The sequence below is a fragment of the Amphiprion ocellaris genome, chromosome 21, assembly GCF_022539595.1.
Source record: "Amphiprion ocellaris isolate individual 3 ecotype Okinawa chromosome 21, ASM2253959v1, whole genome shotgun sequence".
Lineage (NCBI taxonomy): Eukaryota > Metazoa > Chordata > Actinopteri > Pomacentridae > Amphiprion > Amphiprion ocellaris.
The window spans coordinates 499,039-518,793 of record NC_072786.1 but is presented as its reverse complement, the minus strand read 5'-3'; the positions used below and the strand labels follow the sequence as shown (position 1 = coordinate 518,793).

Genomic DNA, 19,755 nt, shown 5'->3' with positions numbered 1-19,755 from the left:
TAGCAATAGCTTTAGTTTAGCGTTACATTTACACTTGTTTAATACTAGCAATAACTTTAGCCCAGTATTACCTGAACAATAGCCTAATACTAGCAATAGCTTTAGCTTAGCATTAGCACAGATGTAGCTTAGCATTATCTAAACATTAGCAATAGCTTTAGTTTAGCATTACATGAACATTAGTTTAATATTAGCAACAGCTTTAGCTTAGCATTAGCATAGATGTAGCTTAGCATTAGCTTAGCATTACCTGAACAATATCCTAATATTAGCAATAGCTCTAGCTTAGTATTACCTGAACAATAGCCTAATATTAGCAATAGCTTTAGCTTAGTATAACCTTAACAATAGCCCTGTATTAGCAATAGGTTTAGCTTAGTATTACCTTAACATTAGCAATAGCTTTAGCTTAGCATTAGCATAGATGTAGCTTAGCATTACCTTTAACTTAGCAGTAGCATAGCATTATTACAGCACAAATCAGCAATAGGAGAGCTGCAGTGATCAACACACGTTTTCTGGTTTGTTTCCTCCTCTGTGACAATAAACTGAAGATGGACAAAACGACACATTTTACTCTGGTCCTTTTTCTGACAGAAACCAAACAGCTGATCGAATATTAGCAAAAAAAAGTTTAGCATGTTGTTAAAGAACACATGAACAAGTTGAAGTTTAGTATGTCGTCCAAAATGTTAAAAATAAACATCATAGTTTAGTATGTCGTCCAAAATGTTAAAAAAAAAGTCATAGTTTAGTATGTTGTCCAACACGTGGAACAAAGGTGCCCAGGTAGTTCAGCTGGTTGAGAGGGTGACTCACAAACAAGACTGCATCAGAGACACTGGTTTGATTCCAGCTCATGGACCTTTACTGCAGGTCTGCATGTTGTCTAAAACATCATAGTTTAGTATGTCGTCTGAAATGTCATTAAATCATCATATTTCTTATAGCAGTATAGTATCGGTGTTATACTATGCTGTAGACAACTCTGTGAAAAAGTCATAGTATAATCTGTTGCTAAAATGATTTGAAAAATGTCAGAGGTACCACATTATCAGAGAACAGTCAGAGATGGAAATAAGAGGAACGAAACCATCAAACTGGCAGGACTCACCAGCAGGTTCTCTATCACCACCGATCACCTACAGTTCACCTGATATCACCTGCACAGGTGTGTTATTTACCTGCAACGTCAAGTTGAGCTTCTTGTCTTGTTCCTCCAGGTGAGCACACTCCTTCTTCAGCTCAGTGTTTCTCCTCAGCAGCCGCCGTTTCTCTTCCTGCCGCACTGCAACACACAATATACACGTATGAACAACACAACACGCTGTAAGAACACACATAAACAACACAACATGCTGTCAGAACACGTATGAACGTGTATCCTCACCCATCTTGTGTGTGACGTATGACTGGACGAAGTTCTGAGGCCACGACATGTTTTCTTTGTTCAGAACCTGCAGATCAGAAATAAAAAGCTTTTTATTTAAACGTCACTGGAACAGAACTGGAACTAAAAGCTGCTCCCTGATGAACAGAAGCGCTAGTTTCTGACAGAGAAATGTTTCTAGAATTCATGCTAAGCTAAACTAGCCACAGCTAGCAAGGACAGATGTTCCCTTTACTGAATAGTACCGTATTTTCTGCACTATAAGGCACACTTAAAAGCCTTTAATTTTCTCAAAAATCGACGGTGCGCCTTTTAGCCAGGTGGACCTTATGTATGCACTGAGTTCCAAAATCTGCGCCCATATCACCGCGACTGTGAAAAACCAAGTGAAGCAAATGAATTCGGAGCTTGCCATCATTCCAGGAGGATTAACAAAAGAACTCCAACCGCTGGACATTGGTGTAAACAGGGCGTTCAAAGTGAAGTTGCGAGCATCATGGGAGCGATGGATGAGAGACGGCGAACACACCTTTAGTAAGACTGGGAGGCAGCGCCGGGCGAGTTACGCCACCATATGTGAATGGATTGTGGATGCCTGGGCTAAGGTATCTGCTTTGACTGTCGTCCGAGCTTTCGTGAAAGCCGGCATCATTGCTGAACAGCCACCCAGCAACGAGACTGACTCCGACAATGACGAGAGGGAACCTGACATGTTTGATAGCGAAATTGCCCAGCTGTTCAATTCAGATACAGAAGATGAGGACTTCGATGGATTTGTGACAAAAGATTGATCAAAAAATAAGGTGTGTATTTTTAAATACGTAGTAGAATAAAGTTCAACCAAACTCACTGTTTTGCTTCCGTTACTTTGTTTTAGCATACGCCAAATAATACTGTGCACCTTATGTATGGCTTAAGTACAGAAATAGACCCCGTAATTGAGACTGCACCTTACAATCCGGTGTGCCTTATGGTGTGGAAAATATGGTAAATCTAAAGCAGCCTGTTAGCATAGCTTCTTTGAAATTGTTGTTTTTACACTCTTTCATCAAGCCGGGCTAGCAGATCCCTCTAGTTTCCAGCCCTTATGCTAAGCTAAGCTAACCACAGCTTGACTTCAGCCCAGAGACAGAATTTTTTCTGTACAGTAAATATTAATATTATTAACAGCCGCTTAGCTTCTTCAAAGCAGCTAATTGTTGTCTTGACACCCTTCTAACTCTGACGCTAGTGGTTTCCTTTGTTTCCAGCCCTTATGGTAAGCTAAGCTAACCACAGCTTGACTTCAGCTCAGAGAGATGTTCAAACTGAAACCACTCACACGTCTGTTCAGTACAGCTGCAATCAGCCAGCTAGCATAGCTTCTACAACACAGCTAAATGCTGTTCTACTTACTGTTTTTAGCCTTTATGCTAAGCTAACTGGCAGCAGTCTACAGCTACATACATGAGGCGTGTGTTTGTAAGTATTTCTGTAACGACAACCAGCGCAATACCTTCTTCTGGCATTTGGGGCAGTACCAGGGGCCTCTGGGGGGCGATTTTAGTGGAAGGTGGAGGCAGTTGGGGTGGAAGGCTCGGGGGCAGTTGTGGCAAAGCTGTAGCTCACCGTCCTCCTTACAGATGGCACAGTGGTCGTCATGCTCCAAGTCCTCCTGAAAGCACCGACAGACGTCAGGACGAAGCAACTTTAAAACTTTACAGTTTAAACTATAATTTTACAGTTTAAACTAAAATTTTTCAGTTTAAACAAAAATTTTACAGTTTAAACTAAAATTTTACACTTTAAATTAAAACTTTACACTTTAAACTAAAACTTTACAGCTCAAACTAAAACTTTACTTTTTAAAGTAAAATATTACAATTTAAACTAAAGCTTTACAGCTTAAACTAAAACTTCACAGCTCAAACTATAACTTTATAAATTAAACTAAAAATTTACAGCTCAAACTAAAACTTTACACTTTAAACTAAAACTTTATAGTTTAAACTAAAACTTTACTGTTTAAAACTTTACAGTTTAAACTCAGACTTAACGATTTAAATTCGTTCCAATGGGACAGTTTGATCTCAGGAGCTTTTAAAGGATCAGCAGTGAAATGATGATTCTGAAACTGAGCTGCAGCAGGTTTTCAACAGATTCTGGACCAGACTGGAGTAAAAAGATGCGACTAAACAGAGAGTTTTGTATTTCTGAGGATCGTGATGAGCCGCCAATCCACAGTTTAGAAGCAGTCATGTGACCTACCTTCCAGCAGAAGTCCTCAGAGTCTAGCATGTGGATGAAGCAGAGCAGAGTTAGTGCAGTTAGAGCCAAGCAGGAAGTAGAACAGGAAATAGAACAGGTAGTAGAGCAGGAAGCAGAACAGGAAGTATAACAGGTAGTAGAGCAGGAAGCAGAACAGGAAGTAGAACAGGTAGTAGAGCAGGAAGCAGAGCAGGCAGCAGAACAGGAAGTAGAGCAGGAAGTAGAGTAGAAACCAGAACAGGAAGCAGAACAGGAAGCAGAACAGGTAGTAGAGCAGGAAGCAGAGCAGGAAGCAGAACAGGAAGTAGAGTAGGAAGTAGAGCAGGAAGCAGAACAGGAAGTAGACAAGGAACTAGAGCAGGAAGTAGAACAGGAAGTAGAACAGGTAGTAGAGCAGGAAGCAGAACAGGAAGTAGAACAGGTAGTAGAGAAGGAAGCAGAACAGGAAGCAGAACAGGAAGTAGAGCAGGAAGTAGAGCGGGAAGCAGAACAGGTAGTAGAGCAGGAAGTAGAGCAGGATGTAGAAAAGGAAGTAGAGCAGGAAGTAGAGCAGGAAGCAGAGCAGGAAGCAGAACAGGAAGTACAGCAGGTAGTAGAGCAGGAAGTAGAGCAGGTAGTAGAGCAGGAAGTACAGCAGGAAGTAGAGCAGGAAGCAGAACAGGAAGTAGAGCACAAAGTAGAACAGGAAGTAGAACAGGTAGTAGAGCAGGAAGCAGAACAGGAAGTAGAAAAGAAAGTAGAGCAGGAAGTACAGCAGGAAGCAGAACAGGAAGTAGAAAAGGTAGTAGAGCAGGAAGTAGAGCAGGTAGTGGAGCAGGAAGTACAGCAGGAAGTAGAACAGGAAGTAGAGGAGGAAGCAGAACAGGAAGTACAGCAGGAAGCAGAACAGGAAGTACAGCAGGAAGCAGAAGAGGAAGTAGAACAGGTAGTAGAGCAGGAAGTAGAGCAAGAAGCAGAACAGGAAGTACATCAGGAAGCAGAACAGGAAGTACATCAGCAAGCAGAACAGGAAGCAGAACAGGTAGTAGAGCAGGAAGTAGAACAGGAAGCAGAACAGGAAGTACAGCAGGAAGTAGAACAGGTAGTAGAGCAGGTTAATCAGCATTAACCCTTTGATGCACAGCATGGGTCAAAAGTGGCCCATATTTCATTGAATATTAAAACTGTTGTCAGAGTTTAGTTTTCAGTTTTAGTTTAAACTGTAAGGGTTTAAACTGTAAAGTTTTGTTTTAGTGTAAAGTTTTAGTTCAAAGTGTGACGATTTAGTTTAAAGTGTAAAGACTTGGTTTAACGTGTAAAGTTTCAGTTGAAACTGTAAAGGTTTGAACTGTAAAGGTTTAAACTGTAAAGTTTAGTTTTAGTGTAAAGTTTTAATTTAAAGTGTAAAGATTTGGTTTAAACTGTAAAGTTGTAGCTTAAACTGTAAAGTTTTAGTTTTAACTGTACATTTTTAGTTTCAACTGTAAAGCTTTAGTTTAAACTGTAAAGTTTTAGTTTAAAGTGTAAAGTTTTAGTTTAAACCGTACAGCTTTAGTTTAAACTGTAAAGTTTTAGTTTAAAGTGTAAAGTTTTAGTTTAAACTGTACAGCTTTAGTTTAAACTGTAAAGTTTTATTTTAAACTGTAAAGCTTTAGTTTAAACTGTAAAGTTTTAGTTTAAACTATAAAGTGACCCATATTCTGTTGAATATGGATCACTTCTGACTAATGTTGTGCATCAAAGCGTTAAAGGTGAAAAACAAAGTTTAAACCCAAACCATCCAGAACCAGCAGTAACCTTCTGAATATTCCGGTCCAGGCCCTTGAAGGACGTTTTAATGGACTTTAGCTTCAGACAGGTGGAATGTAAAACACATGCATTCACATTATTTCTGCTGCTCTGGGTTCAGGTTCTGCTGATGATCTCACCTCCAGCTGACAGGAACAGAGAGCTGTTCAGGTAATGAGACGCCAAACGTTTCCGCTGCAGACACAGAACAAAAGATTAGAGACATCAACTAATCAGTTCTACAGATGGGTTCTATGTATGAGTTCTATACGTGGGTTCTATGTGTGGGTTCTATATGTGGGTTCTGTGTGGGTTCTATAGATGGGTTCTATGTGTGGGTTTTATGTGTGGGTTCTATAGATGGGTTCTATGTATGGGTTCTGTGGAGCGTCTGGAGGCCGTCTGTATAAACAACGCTAAACAGAGACCTCGGGTTCGAACAGGCCGCTGTAGGCCGGGTTGGCTGTGCTTCTCCTCTTCCTCTCCTGCCTCCTGGTCTGGATCTCTGATCAGAGAAACAGAAACATTTCAGAACGCCAACGCTGTTTAAAACACTCTGGTTCTCAAATCACTTCTATAAATACACATTCTGTCCATGTTCTATGTTCTATTGTTCCATGTTCTATGTTCTATGTTTCATGTTCCACATTGCATTTACTTGTTAAACACTTTTCATGTTATAAAACCCGAAAATCTTCCATCAGGATGTTTATTCATTATAAAACTTTTGATTATTTGTGGAATTATTAGAGGTAAAGAATATTATTATTGATTATTAAACTAAACCATCAACATGCAGTAAAACCTGCTCTGATCATGTGACCTGTGACTCACCCTCCAGGTGTTCTGTGGTGACGAGGCCGAGAGCGACCATGAAGGCGATTTTCTGGAAAGGATGCAGAATAAATAATTAACTGCTGCAGAAATCAATAATCAATACATGTCCTGTAGGCGTGTAAACATCATGCTACATATATGTAGTATGATCTGCTCACCTCGGGGTCCTCGTCCTTCTTCAGGGCCTCCTGAGGGACGTCACCCCCTGGAGGCCTGTCGGTGCTGCTGGGAGTCTGAGGTTGGATGATGATCACCTGAAACCCATCAGTGATTATTGATTATTGTCATTATTTTTTATTAGCATCTTTGATCATTTTTTCTCTATGTGACCTCAGTTTTGATTTCCAGGCAGTGAAACCTCCTGCAATCAGAACTCAGGGTTAACAGAACACCCTGCAGTAACGTCTGTATTTCAGTTCTGACGTCTTTTTATTTCTGTGAGGATGTTTTTATAAATCCGATCTGTTGTTGTGAGCTGCACCTTCACGGCTTCGCTGACCGACGACACTCCATTCCCGGCAGCCGGCGAGGCGGCGATGATGGCGTAGGCGACGCCAGGTCCGGCTGAGGCATGCTGGGCGGAGCCTCCGGAATCGGAACCCCCCGATGGCGAGGTGTCGCTCTGTCCGTTGGGCTGCCGGTCGGGGCTGAAGGTGCTGTTGGCGGTGGGCAGTGTGGGGCCTTTAGGGCTCACCACCGCCGCCCTCTGCTGGCCGGACGGCTGCAGCTCCTGGCAGGGAACTAGGGGAAGGCTGTCCGGGATCTGGGTCTTTGGCCTGACCTGGACCAGAGACACAAACAGGCTTTAATACTGCACAATAAAATAACACACTTTAATACTACACAATAAAACCACACAATAAAATAACACAGTATAACGACAGAATGATACCAACAGTAGAACCAGGACCACAGAAGCTTCGACATTCGGGACGTTTATCGTGTAAATAATAAAAAGGAACTAAAACTGAATAAATATCTGATGTTTGTAATATCTGAGCTGTAGGACCAGGCTGATTAAACACTGAGTTTAATAAACAAATGAAGTGAATAAAAGGTGAACTGAGCTGAGATCAGATCTGTGGTTCTGCTGCCTCCTGCTGGATGGATCTGGTTCTTCAGCTTTAAATTATCTCATTATCACAGAGACCAGGTGAGCAGCTTACCTGAAGCAGCACAGTGGTAGTAATATAAAAAAATATATAAATAATAATAATATTAATGCACATACCTGAGGTAGCACAGTAATAATAATACAAATAAATGTATTAATAATATTATTAACAATATTAACATCCATACCTGAGGTAGCACGGTGGCTGCTTGTCCTGCCAGCCGGTGTAGGGAACTGACTTGAGGCACCTTGATGGGAACAGCAGTAAGAGTTCCCAGCATCTGAAACACACCAGTTAGAACCAGTTAGAACCCAGTTAGAACCAGTGAGACATCAGTTAGAACCAGTGAGATATCCGTTAGAACCAGTTAGAACCCAGTTAGAACCAGTGAGACATCAGTTAGAACCAGTTAGAACCAGTGAGACATCAGTTAGAACCAGTGAGATATCTGTTACAACCAGTTACAACCAGTTACAACCAGGAGGTTCCTGTGGTTCCAGTTCAGATCAGCATAGGATCCAAACATCATCAGAACATCGGAATAAAATATTTACTTTAAAAAGCAGTGAATTCTGACATCTGAGGAGCCGAATAATTTAAACATTTATGGCTGAAAAACTAAAACCTAAAACCCGCCCAAACCAGTCTAAAATCAGTGTAAATGGCCTAAAACCTGTCTAACCTGGCAAAAAAACATACCAAACTGGTCTAAAACCAGTCCAAACCGGTCTGGAAGTTTTCCTCACAGCCTTGATTTAGATGAAGAACTAGTTTTATTAAGAGTTGAATTAAAGCTACAGAGTGGATTCATGATTTATATTCTGCTGTTCGTCTCTAAAACCATGGATCAGTTTCCTCAGTGTTTAGTTTAAAGATCTTCAGAAACCTGAAAATATTCACTGGTTTTTACTGAATGATGACTGGAACTGATGATGGCAAAATCTGAGCGGATTCTTCCTCTTTGGGTCTCGGTGTGTTCATTGCTCATAAATAATCCCTAAGAGTATACAGAATATAGTATACAGAATATAGCCCCTTTGCGCCCCGCAAGTCGTGTCCTTTTCCACAGTGTAAGCTGATCCGTTCCAACCCCCCATGCATTTGTTACTTCTAGGCTTGACTACTGTAATTCCTTATTATCAGGTTGTCCCAATAGCTCTCTGAAACATCTACAGCTGATCCAAAACGCTGCAGCCAGAGTACTGACGGGAGTTAGCAAGAGAGATCATATTTCTCCTATATTGGTTTCTCTTCATTGGCTCCCTGTTAAATCTAGAATAGAATTCAAAATCCTTCTTCTGACATATAAAGCTCTTAACAACCAATCTCCATCATATCTTAAAGATCTGATAGTACCATATTACCCTAGCAGAACTCTTCGCTCTCAGACTGCAGGCTTACTTGTTGTTCCTAGAATCTCTAAAAGTAGAATGTGAGGCAGAGCCTTCAGTTATCAGCTCCTCTCCTGTGGAACCAGCTCCCAGTTTGGGTTCGGGAGGCGGACACCCTCTCTATTTTTAAGACCAGGCTTAAAACCTTCCTTTTCGACAAAGCTTATAGTTAGGGCTGACTGGGTGACCCTGACGGGGTGAGCTGGTGTTTTCATTTGCACAACTGACTTCCCCTCTTGACGTCCCTTTAGTTTGCCCCTAGTTATGCTGCTATAGGCCTAGGCTGCTGGGGAACCTCTCTGGATGCACTGAGCCCTTCTCTAACTACCTATGTATTTACTATATATACCATTATTGCATTACATTCACTCTGTTTCTTTCTGTGTCCTTTCTCCGAGTGTCCCTGGTCCCAGAGCTGGATGCTGGATGCTTCAGATGTGTGGCTGTGTTTTATGGTCCTTGTGTCCCACCCCCCCACCTCTCTATCTCTACCCCTCTATCTGTATCCCTCTATCTCTACCTCTACCCCTCTATCTCTACCTCTCTACTTCTTCTGTCCCTCTCAACCCGCCCAGCCAGCAGGCAGATGGGTCCCCCCACATTAGAGCCGGGTTCTGCTCGAGGTTTTTTTTCCCTGTTAAAAGGGTGTTTTCCTTGCCACTGTCGCCTTTTGGCTTGCTCTGGGGGTCAGGCATATGGGTTCTGTAAAGCGTCTCGAGACAATTTGACTGTAATTGGCGCTATATAAATAAAATTGAATTGAATTGAATGATAAATCAGAGAACACAGCCAGGCGTCACTGAGCACGCTCAGAAGGAGGGCTGTGATTGGCCTCCAGATGTCAGCTGGAGCAGAATAAAGGATGAAGCTGCTCCCGACCTTCATCCCACTGGGGGAGGGGCCTCAGCCGTTACCATGGAAACTGCAGCATGAATTCTTGCAGTGCTTTCATTTTGGTAATTGCTGCCTCTTTTCTCAGAGCTGCAGCTTCTCCTCAGAGTTCCTCAGAACACAACCTGATGAACTGCAGGCAGTGTTCTACTGGAGAACAATACAATAATAATAAACAGCAGAGGAACATCTACAGCTGGTGGTGGAATAATCTGATTAAACTGATCGTTAGTCTCTTTAATTGTTGATCATCGTCGTTTCTCTGAAGCTTCTGGTTCTGAACGTCGGAACGTCTCCACATGTTGTCACCTGTTTTTATCTTTTCTCACACCATCACTCACCTGAACAGGTAAGAAACTAGACCCGGTTCACCTGATAATGGAACCAGAAGCAGCAGGTCTGGATCTGATGTTCACAGACATGAAGTAGCCAGTCGGAGCAGGACACCCATGTCCACCTGTACACCTGTCAGGTGATTCCTCCCCCTGTACAGGTAGGTACAGGTGGGTACAGGTGAGTACAGATGAGTACAGGTGACTCCTCCCCCTGTACAGGTGAGTACAGGTGAGTAAAGGTGACTCCTCCCCCTGTACAGGTGAGTACAGGTGAGTACAGATGAGTACAGATGAGTACAGGTGACTCCTCCCCCTGTACAGGTGGGTACGGGTGAGTACAGGTGAGTACAGGTGACTCCTCCCCATGTACAGGTGGGTACGGGTGAGTACAGGTGAGTACAGGTGACTCCTCCCCATGTACAGGTGAGTACAGGTGAGTAAAGGTGACTCCTCCCCCTGTACAGGTGAGTACAGGTGAGTACAGATGAGTACAGATGAGTACAGGTGATTCCTCCCCGTGTACAGGTGGGTACAGGTGAGTACAGCTGAGTACAGGTGAGTACAGGTGGGTACAGATGAGTACAGGTGACTCCTCCCCCTGTACAGGTGGGTACAGGTGAGTACAGGTGAGTACAGATGAGTACAGGTGACTCCTCTCCCTGTACAGGTGGGTACAGGTGAGTACAGGTGAGTACAGATGAGTACAGATGAGTACAGGTGACTCCTCCCCCTGTACAGGTGGGTACGGGTGAGTACAGGTGAGTACAGGTGACTCCTCCCCATGTACAGGTGAGTACAGGTGAGTAAAGGTGACTCCTCCCCCTGTACAGGTGAGTACAGGTGAGTACAGATGAGTACAGATGAGTACAGGTGATTCCTCCCCGTGTACAGGTGGGTACAGGTGAGTACAGGTGAGTACAGGTGAGTACAGGTGACTTCTCCCCGTGTACAGGTGGGTACAGGTGAGTACAGGTGAGTACAGGTGAGTACAGGTGGGTACAGATGAGTACAGGTGACTCCTCCCCCTGTACAGGTGGGTACAGGTGAGTACAGGTGAGTACAGATGAGTACAGGTGACTCCTCTCCCTGTACAGGTGGGTACAGGTGAGTACAGGTGAGTACAGGTGACTCCTCCCCCTGTACAGGTGGGTACAGGTGAGCACAGGTGAGTACAAGTGACTCCTCCCCCTGTACATGTGGGTACAGGTGAGTACAGGTGAGTAGAGGTGAGAACAGGTGGGTACAGGTGAGTACAGGTGACCTACCTGGGAGGGGGGCAGCTCTGCAGCTCTCCGGCTGCTGAACGTCTGCAGGTTGATCGGGGTCATCTGTTCCGAACTCGCCGCCTTCTGTCCGTTGATGTGTGCCGTCACCATGGAGACGGGAGTCTTGGCGGGAACTACGGAGATGGAGATGCCCTGATTGGACGGTTTGATGAGTGACAGAGGCTTAGTCGACCCGACAGGACAAGTTCTGACCGCCAGCTTCTGAGGAGACACACAGGTGGACGGACAGGTGAGGGTCAGACAGGTGAGACAGACAGACAGACAGACAGGCAGACAGACAGGTGTGTTTGGACTGCTGTCTCCCTCTAAAACTACATTTCCCATCAGCAGCTGGAGTCACTGAGACAGAAGAGTCTGACCACAACAGCAACACCTGGGACACACCTGGGACACCAGTCAGTCCTCTAGCTGCTTATTAAATGCTGATGTCAGACTGATGGTCCAATCAGAGCAGCTCTCAGCCTTTGTGTCTAAAAACGTCCCTTCGTGGAGCCTCCTGATTGGAAGATGTTCTGAGGACTCTGAGCAGACGGTGCGATCTGATTGGCTACAGTCTGTGATTTGTTGGCGTCGTGGTAATGAATGTTCTGTAGAAACAAGTCTTTGGTCACCTTTGATCCAGACGCTGCAGCGACCTGAACGATTTACTGACAATCACTGATGATCAGAGAGCTGCTGAAGGTAAACAACAACAACAACACAAAAACAACACAACAATAACAACTCAACAACACAATAACAATAACACCACAATAACACAACAACAACAGCACAGCTTCATGCCGTTTGGTTCTGTCGTCATCACTGCATAAACTATATCTGAACTGTTCCTATATTTAATTCAACACTAATTTATTTTATGAAACATTGGCTTTGTTTATTTTATAAACACTGATTTATTTATTTTATGAAACATGGGTTTTGTTTATTTTATAAATACTGACTTATTTATTTTATGAAACATTGGTTTTGTTTATTTTATAAATACTGATTTATTTAGCTGCTGGTTTAACGGTCCAGAACTGTTTTTGTAAAAAAGACCAAATGAAACTGAGAATCTGCAGATTGAACCTGAACATCAGGATTAAAACTGTTTGGATCCAGAGCTGAGCATCAAGAGGAGCTAACGAAGGTCTGATATCATTATTGATCTGTGCAGCAGCTGATCAATACTCTCTGTGTAGCTCTGATTATTGATCTGGATTCTGCGGGTATTTATAGATCAGGAATGTTTTAATGTGGCATCAGGTGTCAGTAAATCAGCTTTAACTTTACTATTCTATGATCAATAAACTGATCAATGAACTGATCAGCCTGAAAATGTCACAAATCAGATAAAAATGTCAAACATTGTTTCTGTGAAGTCGATGGAAACTTCATTAGTTCAACATTTCGTTCAGTTTAAAGTGTTTTAGAGCCGACAATAAGAAAGAAATAACCAGAGCAACATGCTAAGCTGCCAGTTTCTCTGTCTCCAGCCTTTATGCTAAGCTAAGCTAGCAGTACCTTTATCCAGCCTTTATGGTATGCTAAGCTGGCAGTACCTCTATCCAGCCTTTTTGCTAAGCTAAGCTAGCAGTTTCTGTTTACAGCATTTATGCTATACTAAGCTAGCAGTTTCTCTGTTTCCAGCCTTTATGCTCAGCTAAGCTAGAAATTTCTCCATTACCAGCTGTTATGCTAAGTTCAGCTAGCAGTACCTTTTTCCAGTTTTTTCTAAGCTAACCTAGCAGTTTCTGTTTCCAGCCTTTATGCTAAGCCAAGCTATGAGTACTTTTTTCCAGCCATTATGCTAAGCTAAGCTAGCAGTACCTTTTTCCAGTCTTTATGCTAAGCTAAGAGTACATTTTTCCAGCCGTTATGCTAAGCTAAGCTACCAGTTTCTCTGTTTCCAGCCTTCATGGTAAGCTAAGCTAGTAGTATCTTTATCCAGCCTTTATGCTATGCTAAGCTAGCAGTTTCTCTGTTTCCAGCCTTTACGCTAAGCTAAGCTAGCACTTTCTGTTTCCAGCGTTTATGCTAACCTACCAGTTTCTCTGTTTCCAGCTTTTGTGCTAAGCTCAGCTAGCAGTTTGTCTGTTTCCAGCCTTTATGCTAAGCTTAGCTAGCAGTTTCTCTGTTTCCAGTCTTTGTGCTAAGCTAGCAGTTGCTCTGTTTCCAGCCTTTATGCTAAGCTAAGCTAGCAGTTTCTCTGTTTCCAGAATTTATGCTAAGCTAAGCTAAGCCAGTCTAAAATCAGGGCCAAGGTCTGAAGCAGTTAGAACCAGTCTGAACCAGTCTAAAACCCATCTGAACCAGTCTGAAACAGAACCAGTCTGAACCAGTCTAAAACCCATCTGAACCAGTCTGAAGCAGTTAGAACCAGTCTGAACCAGTCTAAAACCCATCTGAACCAGTCTGAAGCAGTTAGAATCAGTCTGAAACAGTTAGAACCAGTCTAAAAGCAGCCTAAACCACTTAGAACCAGTCTAAACCATTTGGAATCAGTCTAAACCATTTGGAATCAGTCTAAACCATTTGGAATCAGTCTAAACCTGTTTAAATCAGCTACCAGTCTAAAAACAGGCCAAAACATATCTGAACCAGTTAGAATCAGTCGTAAACCATGTCTAAACCTGTCTGAACCAGTTAGAACCAGTATAAATCAGTCTAAACCAGTTGAAACCAGCTTAAACAGTCTGAACCCTAATAGCCTAACTCTAAATAACTCTGTTTCCAAAGGTTCATCCATTGAACAGCTGCTGGTTTCTGACTTTATCAGTCATGTATCAGTCACATGACCACGTCTGCAAACATACAAACATGTAAACATAAAAATAAGTAAATATACAAACATGTAAACATACAGAGACCCGGCCCAGACCAACAGAACCGGGTTCCTACCTGTCCGTTCTGGAGTTCATTGAGGCCTTTACACAACGTGGGATTCTGCAAAAGAGAAAAGAAAAACACAATTTAATCCTTTTCGTTTTCAGGTCTGAGTTTAAAGAACCAACAGAAGGAATCATTCCAGCAGGTTATCAATAACAGCTGATCGATCGATCGATAGGTCCAGAAAATACTCCACAGTGGAGATAAACACTGGTGGTAGAGGAATATAAAATACTGATAATAAAGACGTTAAATATGAGGTCTGGATAGAGGAACAGAAAATCAGGCTTAATCTAAAGATATGAAACGGATTAAAATAACTCAGAGACGAAGATTCAGTCTCAGAATTAAAAACATTTTAACAGAAATATCATGAGATTCAGAAAAACCAGATGTGTTCCTGACTTCAGATCCCAACTTGTAGACTTTTAGAACAGTTTTAAATTTTTGACTGGACTTAGGCTGGTTTTAGACCAGTTTAAGGATAGTTTTATGTGACTGGTTTTGGACTACTGCCTCCCATTAGCCTCAGCTTGACTTTGTCTTTCCAGCTAATAGGCTAACATTAGCATGCTAACTGTAGCATGCTAATGTTAGCATAACAGCTACTAAACGTTCTCACATTTAGCTCCACAGAATAAACTGGACTTTACTCTGTTTTCTAATCTGGATTTTCAGCCCCACAGATGCTTTGATGTGAATCCGTGGCCTTCAGCTTCAGTTCTAACGGTTCTATTGTCAAAGCATCTGAGATGTTTGCTACAAGGTTCCTCAGCAGCCAGGAATGGAACCATTAACTGTCAGTTAGCAGCTGGTTATAAAACCTGAATCCTGCAGTGATTCTCTCCAGGTGTTCCACGGTTTTCTGCGGCGTTACATCATTAAGTTTCTGTCTTCGCTGTGAGACGGCGGCTGCAGCTTTGAACTGTTCGGTTCCACAGAAACGCTGAACGGATCCAAAGGTTCCTGGAATAACAGCAGCATTTCATATAAAGACTTTATCTGTGTGAATTTATTTAATCTGTCTGAAGCTTCTGACTGAAATCAGGCCTTCAGGCTCCTCGTTATTTCCAACTGGAATTCTTTGATAATCTCCTGTAATCTTCCAGAACATAAAGTTCCTCTGGTTCTCCCCAAGAAACACTCAGTTCTACTGCAGAAGCAATTTTCTGACTTGGTCTGAGCTCTGATTCACAGAGTTTCTCCTTTTCAATGGTTTTCACACAGAGATACTGAATCTTATTGTCACATTCTGCAACATCAAACCAGCAGAAACCAGAAGGAAACCAACAGGAATCAATAGGAACCAACAGGAACTAACAGGAACCAACAGGAGCCAACAGGAACTAACAGGAACCAACAGGAACCAACCGGAACTAACAGGAACCAACAGGAACTAACAGGAACCAATAGGGACCAACAGGAACTAACAGGAACCAATAGGGACCAACAGGAACTAACAGGAACCAATAGGGACCAACAGGAACTAACAGGAACCAATAGGAACCAACAGGAACTAACAGGAACCAATAGGGACCAACAGGAACTAACAGGAACCAACAGGAGCCAACAGGAACTAACAGGAACCAACAGGAACCAACCGGAACTAACAGGAACCAACAGGAACCAACCGGAACTAACAGGAACCAACAGGAACCAATACGAACCAACAGGAACTAACAGGAACCAATAGGAGCCAACAGGAACTAACAGGAACTAACAGGCACCAATAGGAGCCAACAGAAACTAACAGGAACTAACAGGAACCAATAGGAACAGGAACCAACAGCAGCATTGAACCAACAGGAACCAACAGAAACCAACAGGAACCAACAGGAACTAACAGGAACTAACAGGAACCATGAGGAACCAACAGGAACCATCAGGAACCAACGGGAACTTGTCTAAAGCTGGAATCTGATCAGTTGGATTCATTTATTTTAAATAAATCTTATTCAGCAGCATTAAACCAACAGGAACCAACAGAAACCAACAGGAACCAATAGGAACCAACAGGAACTTGTCTAAAGCTGGAATATGATCAGTCAGATTCGTTTATTTGAAAGAAATCCTAATCAGCAGCATTAAACCAGATCCAAACTGTAAAACTCTGATCAAATCTCAGTTTTCTGTCACAAAGATGTCAAAAACTGAAAATATTTTATTGTTGTTAACGATCGATATAGATCACAAGCAGGTCAGATGAGCTGATCAATACTAGATCATGAAATCAGATCAATACATGTGATGAGAAGTTAAAGTCTGAGGATCGAACCACTAAATACTCCAACACAGCACTAGCAGAGAGTAAAGACTTTAGACGGTTTTAGACTGGTTTTAGACTGGGTTTAGACTAGTTTTAGACTAGTTTTAGACTGGGTTTAGACTGGTTTTAGACTGGTTTTAGACTGTCTAGACTAGTTTTAGACTAGTTTTAGACTGTCTAGACTAGTTTTAGACTGGTTTTAGACTGGTTTACACTAGTTTTAGACTGGTTTAGACTGGTTTTAGACTAGTTTTAGACTGGTTTAGATTGGTTTAGACTGGTTTTAGACTATTTTTAGACTGGTTTAGATTGGTTTAGACTGGTTTTAGACTAGTTTTAGACTGGTTTAGACTGGTTTAGACTGTCTAGACTAGTTTTAGACTGTTTTAGACTGGTTTAGACTGGTTTTAGACTGGTTTAGACTGGTTTTAGACCTGTAAACACCCAGCTGCTTTATCTCTCGCTCTGTTCCAGCTTCTCCGTGTCTCTGAGCCTCGGCAGCGTCTCCTTTTTTTCTGAGCTCAGGCCTCGTTATATTTGGCATGTTGCTACGGAAACTAGCTTCTTTTAAGAACTCCTGGAACAAACAGAGGCTTTTCTTCCTCTGAGCTCAGGTGGACTGACGTTCAGAGGAACCCGGTCATTATTTCCATTCAGCAAATTAATCAGCTGGAACTCAGAACGGAGCCTGGAGGCAGCAACACTCTCAATAACTGGGTTAATTTATCCATTTAGTGCAACGACGCTTCAGGAGAATGAAAATAAACCGTCAGCTTCATCTCAGCCTCTCTGTCCAAACACTTCTAGTTTTAATTGCTTTGCTGTTTGTCCACATCTTTGTTTGTCTGCTGCTGCTGCTGATAAGATGAGAAAATTAATCTGAAAACATTTAGGAGGAAGAGAAATAACAGCTTTAAAATCAACCTGAACCTCAGCGGAGCCATCAGACCTCCAACAGACCTGCTCAGAACCATCAGACCTCCTCAGAACCATCAGACCTCCTCAGAACCTTCAGACCTCCTCAGAACCTTCAGACCTCATCAGAGCCATCAGACGTCCTCAGAACCTTCAGACCTCCTCAGAACCATCAGACCTGCTTAGAACCATCAGACCTGCTCAGAACCATCAGACCTCCTCAAAACCATCAGACCTCCTCAGAACCTTCAGACCTCCTCAGAGCTATCAGACCTGCTCAAAACCATCAGACCTCCTCAGAGCCATCAGACCTCCTCAGAACCTTCAGACCTCCTCAGAACCTTCAGACCTCCTCAGAACCATCAGACCTCATCAGAGCCATCAGACCTCCTCAGAACCATCAGACCTGCTTAGAACCATCAGACCTCCTCAGAACCATCAGACCTGCTTAGAACCATCAGACCTGCTCAGAACCATCAGACCTGCTCAGAACCTTTAGACCTCCTCAGAACCATCAGACCTGCTCAAAACCACACCAACAGGGAGTCCTCATACTACGGTGAAGCCTCTCAGAGCTCCTCCTCCTCCCTGAGTTCTGATGCATTCAGTGCAGCTGACCACCAGAAACCTGCTGAGTGTTTGATGAGGAGAATCTGTACCAGGATCCATTCAAGGCCGTGTTCAGTGAAAATATTCAGACGTTCACCTTCTGCTTCTGTTAAAAGATGACGCTTGTTTCCGCTCTGCTTTAGTTTCCAGGCAACTCCACGTGGTTCTTCTGTGTCATCAAACATTTTACTTTCCTGAGCTGCTTCTGCTGCTGCTGCATTTTCCTTCACTGGGTTTCATTTTTCACTGCAATACAAAGATCCACGCTGCCTGCATCCCATAATATATCCTAGTCTGCACAGAGCAATAGAACAGCCAGAACTACAGTTAAAAAGGACAGAAAACTATAGAAAATAAACTACAACAGCCGTTTAAAACTACAGAATATAAATACACTACAACTAAAACATAAACTAACAGAAGCTAATAGAACCACAGAGAACCACAAAGAACCACAGAGAACCGCAGTGAAAGGACTGATATTTTCAGGAGACTCAAAGTTCTCCGGTTTCTCTTTTTAGCTTTACATCTCCAGGATCAGAGAGAACTGAAGAGAACTTTGCTTTTGATTCTCTGGATGCAGCTGAAGAACAGCTGGATCATCACTTCAGAACTGTTCTCCATCACTTCAGAACTATTCTCCATCACTGAAGAACTATTCTCCATCACTGAAGAACTATTCTCCATCACTTTAGAACTGTTCTCCATCACTGTAGAACTGTTCTCCACCACTGTAGAACTGTTCTCCATCACTTCAGAACTGTTCTCCATCACTATAGAACTGTTCTCCACCACTGATGAACTGTTCTCCATCACTTCAGAACTGTTCTCCATCACTGTAGAACTGTTCTCCATCACTTCAGAACTATTCTCCATCACTGAAGAACTGTTCTCCATCACTTTAGAACTGTTCTCCATCACTATAGAACTGTTCTCCACCACTGTAGAACTGTTCTCCATCACTTCAGAACTGTTCTCCATCACTATAGAACTGTTCTCCATCACTGAAGAACTGTTCTCCATCACTTTAGAACTGTTCTCCATCACTGTAGAACTGTTCTCCACCACTGTGGAACTGTTCTCCATCACTTCAGAACTGTTCTCCATCACTGTAGAACTGTTCTCCATCACTGTGGAACTGTTCTCCATCACTTCAGAACTGTTCTCCATCACTATAAAACTGTTCTCCATCACTGTAGAACTGTTCTCCATCACTGTAGAACTGTTCTCCATCACTATAGAAATGTTCTCCATCACTATAAAACTGTTCTACATCACTTTAGAACTGTTCTCCATCACTATAGAACTGTTCTCCATCACTTCAGAACTGTTCTCCATCACTATAAAACTGTTCTCCATCACTATAGAACTGTTCTCCATCACTGTAGAACTGTTCTCCATCACTATAGAACTGTTCTCCATCACTTCAGAACTATTCTCCATCATTATAACTGTTCTCCATCACTAAAGAACTGTTCTCCATCACTGTAGAACTGTTCTCCCTCACTGTAGAACTGTTCTCCACCACTGTAGAACTGTTATCCATCACTTCAGAACTGTTCTCCATCACTGTAGAACTGTTCTCCATCACTGTGGAACTGTTCTCCATCACTTCAGAACTGTTCTCCATCACTATAAAACTGTTCTCCATCACTTCAGAACTGTTCTCCATCACTGTAGAACTGTTCTCCATCACTGTGGAACTGTTCTCCATCATTTCAGAACTGTTCTCCATCATTATAACTGTTCTCCATCACTAAAGAACTGTTCTCCATCACTGTAGAACTGTTCTCCCTCACTATAGAACTGTTCTTCATCACTATAGAACTGTTCTC

General features: G+C 42.5%; 1 protein-coding gene across 10 annotated transcripts in view; it reads right to left on the bottom strand.

Annotated features, from left to right (window-relative positions):
• phf21b (PHD finger protein 21B) overlaps positions 1-19,755 on the bottom strand; it is a 33,753-nt gene that overhangs the window by 5,756 nt on the left and 8,242 nt on the right. For 4 of the 10 annotated variants that reach the window (XM_055006264.1, XM_055006262.1, XM_055006267.1 and 1 more), the window contains exons 2-13: positions 14,143-14,187; positions 11,239-11,460; positions 7,544-7,636; positions 6,723-7,022; positions 6,400-6,495; positions 6,239-6,290; positions 5,833-5,909; positions 5,545-5,599; positions 3,638-3,660; positions 2,886-3,044; positions 1,391-1,457; positions 1,185-1,288 (exon numbers count right to left, since the gene is read on the bottom strand). In XM_055006264.1, coding sequence (XP_054862239.1) covers positions 1,185-1,288; positions 1,391-1,457; positions 2,886-3,044; positions 3,638-3,660; positions 5,545-5,599; positions 5,833-5,909; positions 6,239-6,290; positions 6,400-6,495; positions 6,723-7,022; positions 7,544-7,636; positions 11,239-11,460; positions 14,143-14,187 — 1,293 coding nt within the window. Of the gene's footprint in view, positions 1-1,184; positions 1,289-1,390; positions 1,458-2,885; positions 3,045-3,637; positions 3,661-5,544; positions 5,600-5,832; positions 5,910-6,238; positions 6,291-6,399; positions 6,496-6,722; positions 7,023-7,543; positions 7,637-9,223; positions 11,111-11,238; positions 11,461-11,643; positions 11,916-14,142; positions 14,188-14,954; positions 15,375-19,755 lie in introns of those variants that run through there. The other 6 variants (XM_055006263.1, XM_055006268.1, XM_055006266.1 and 3 more) reach the window with 4 other exon arrangements.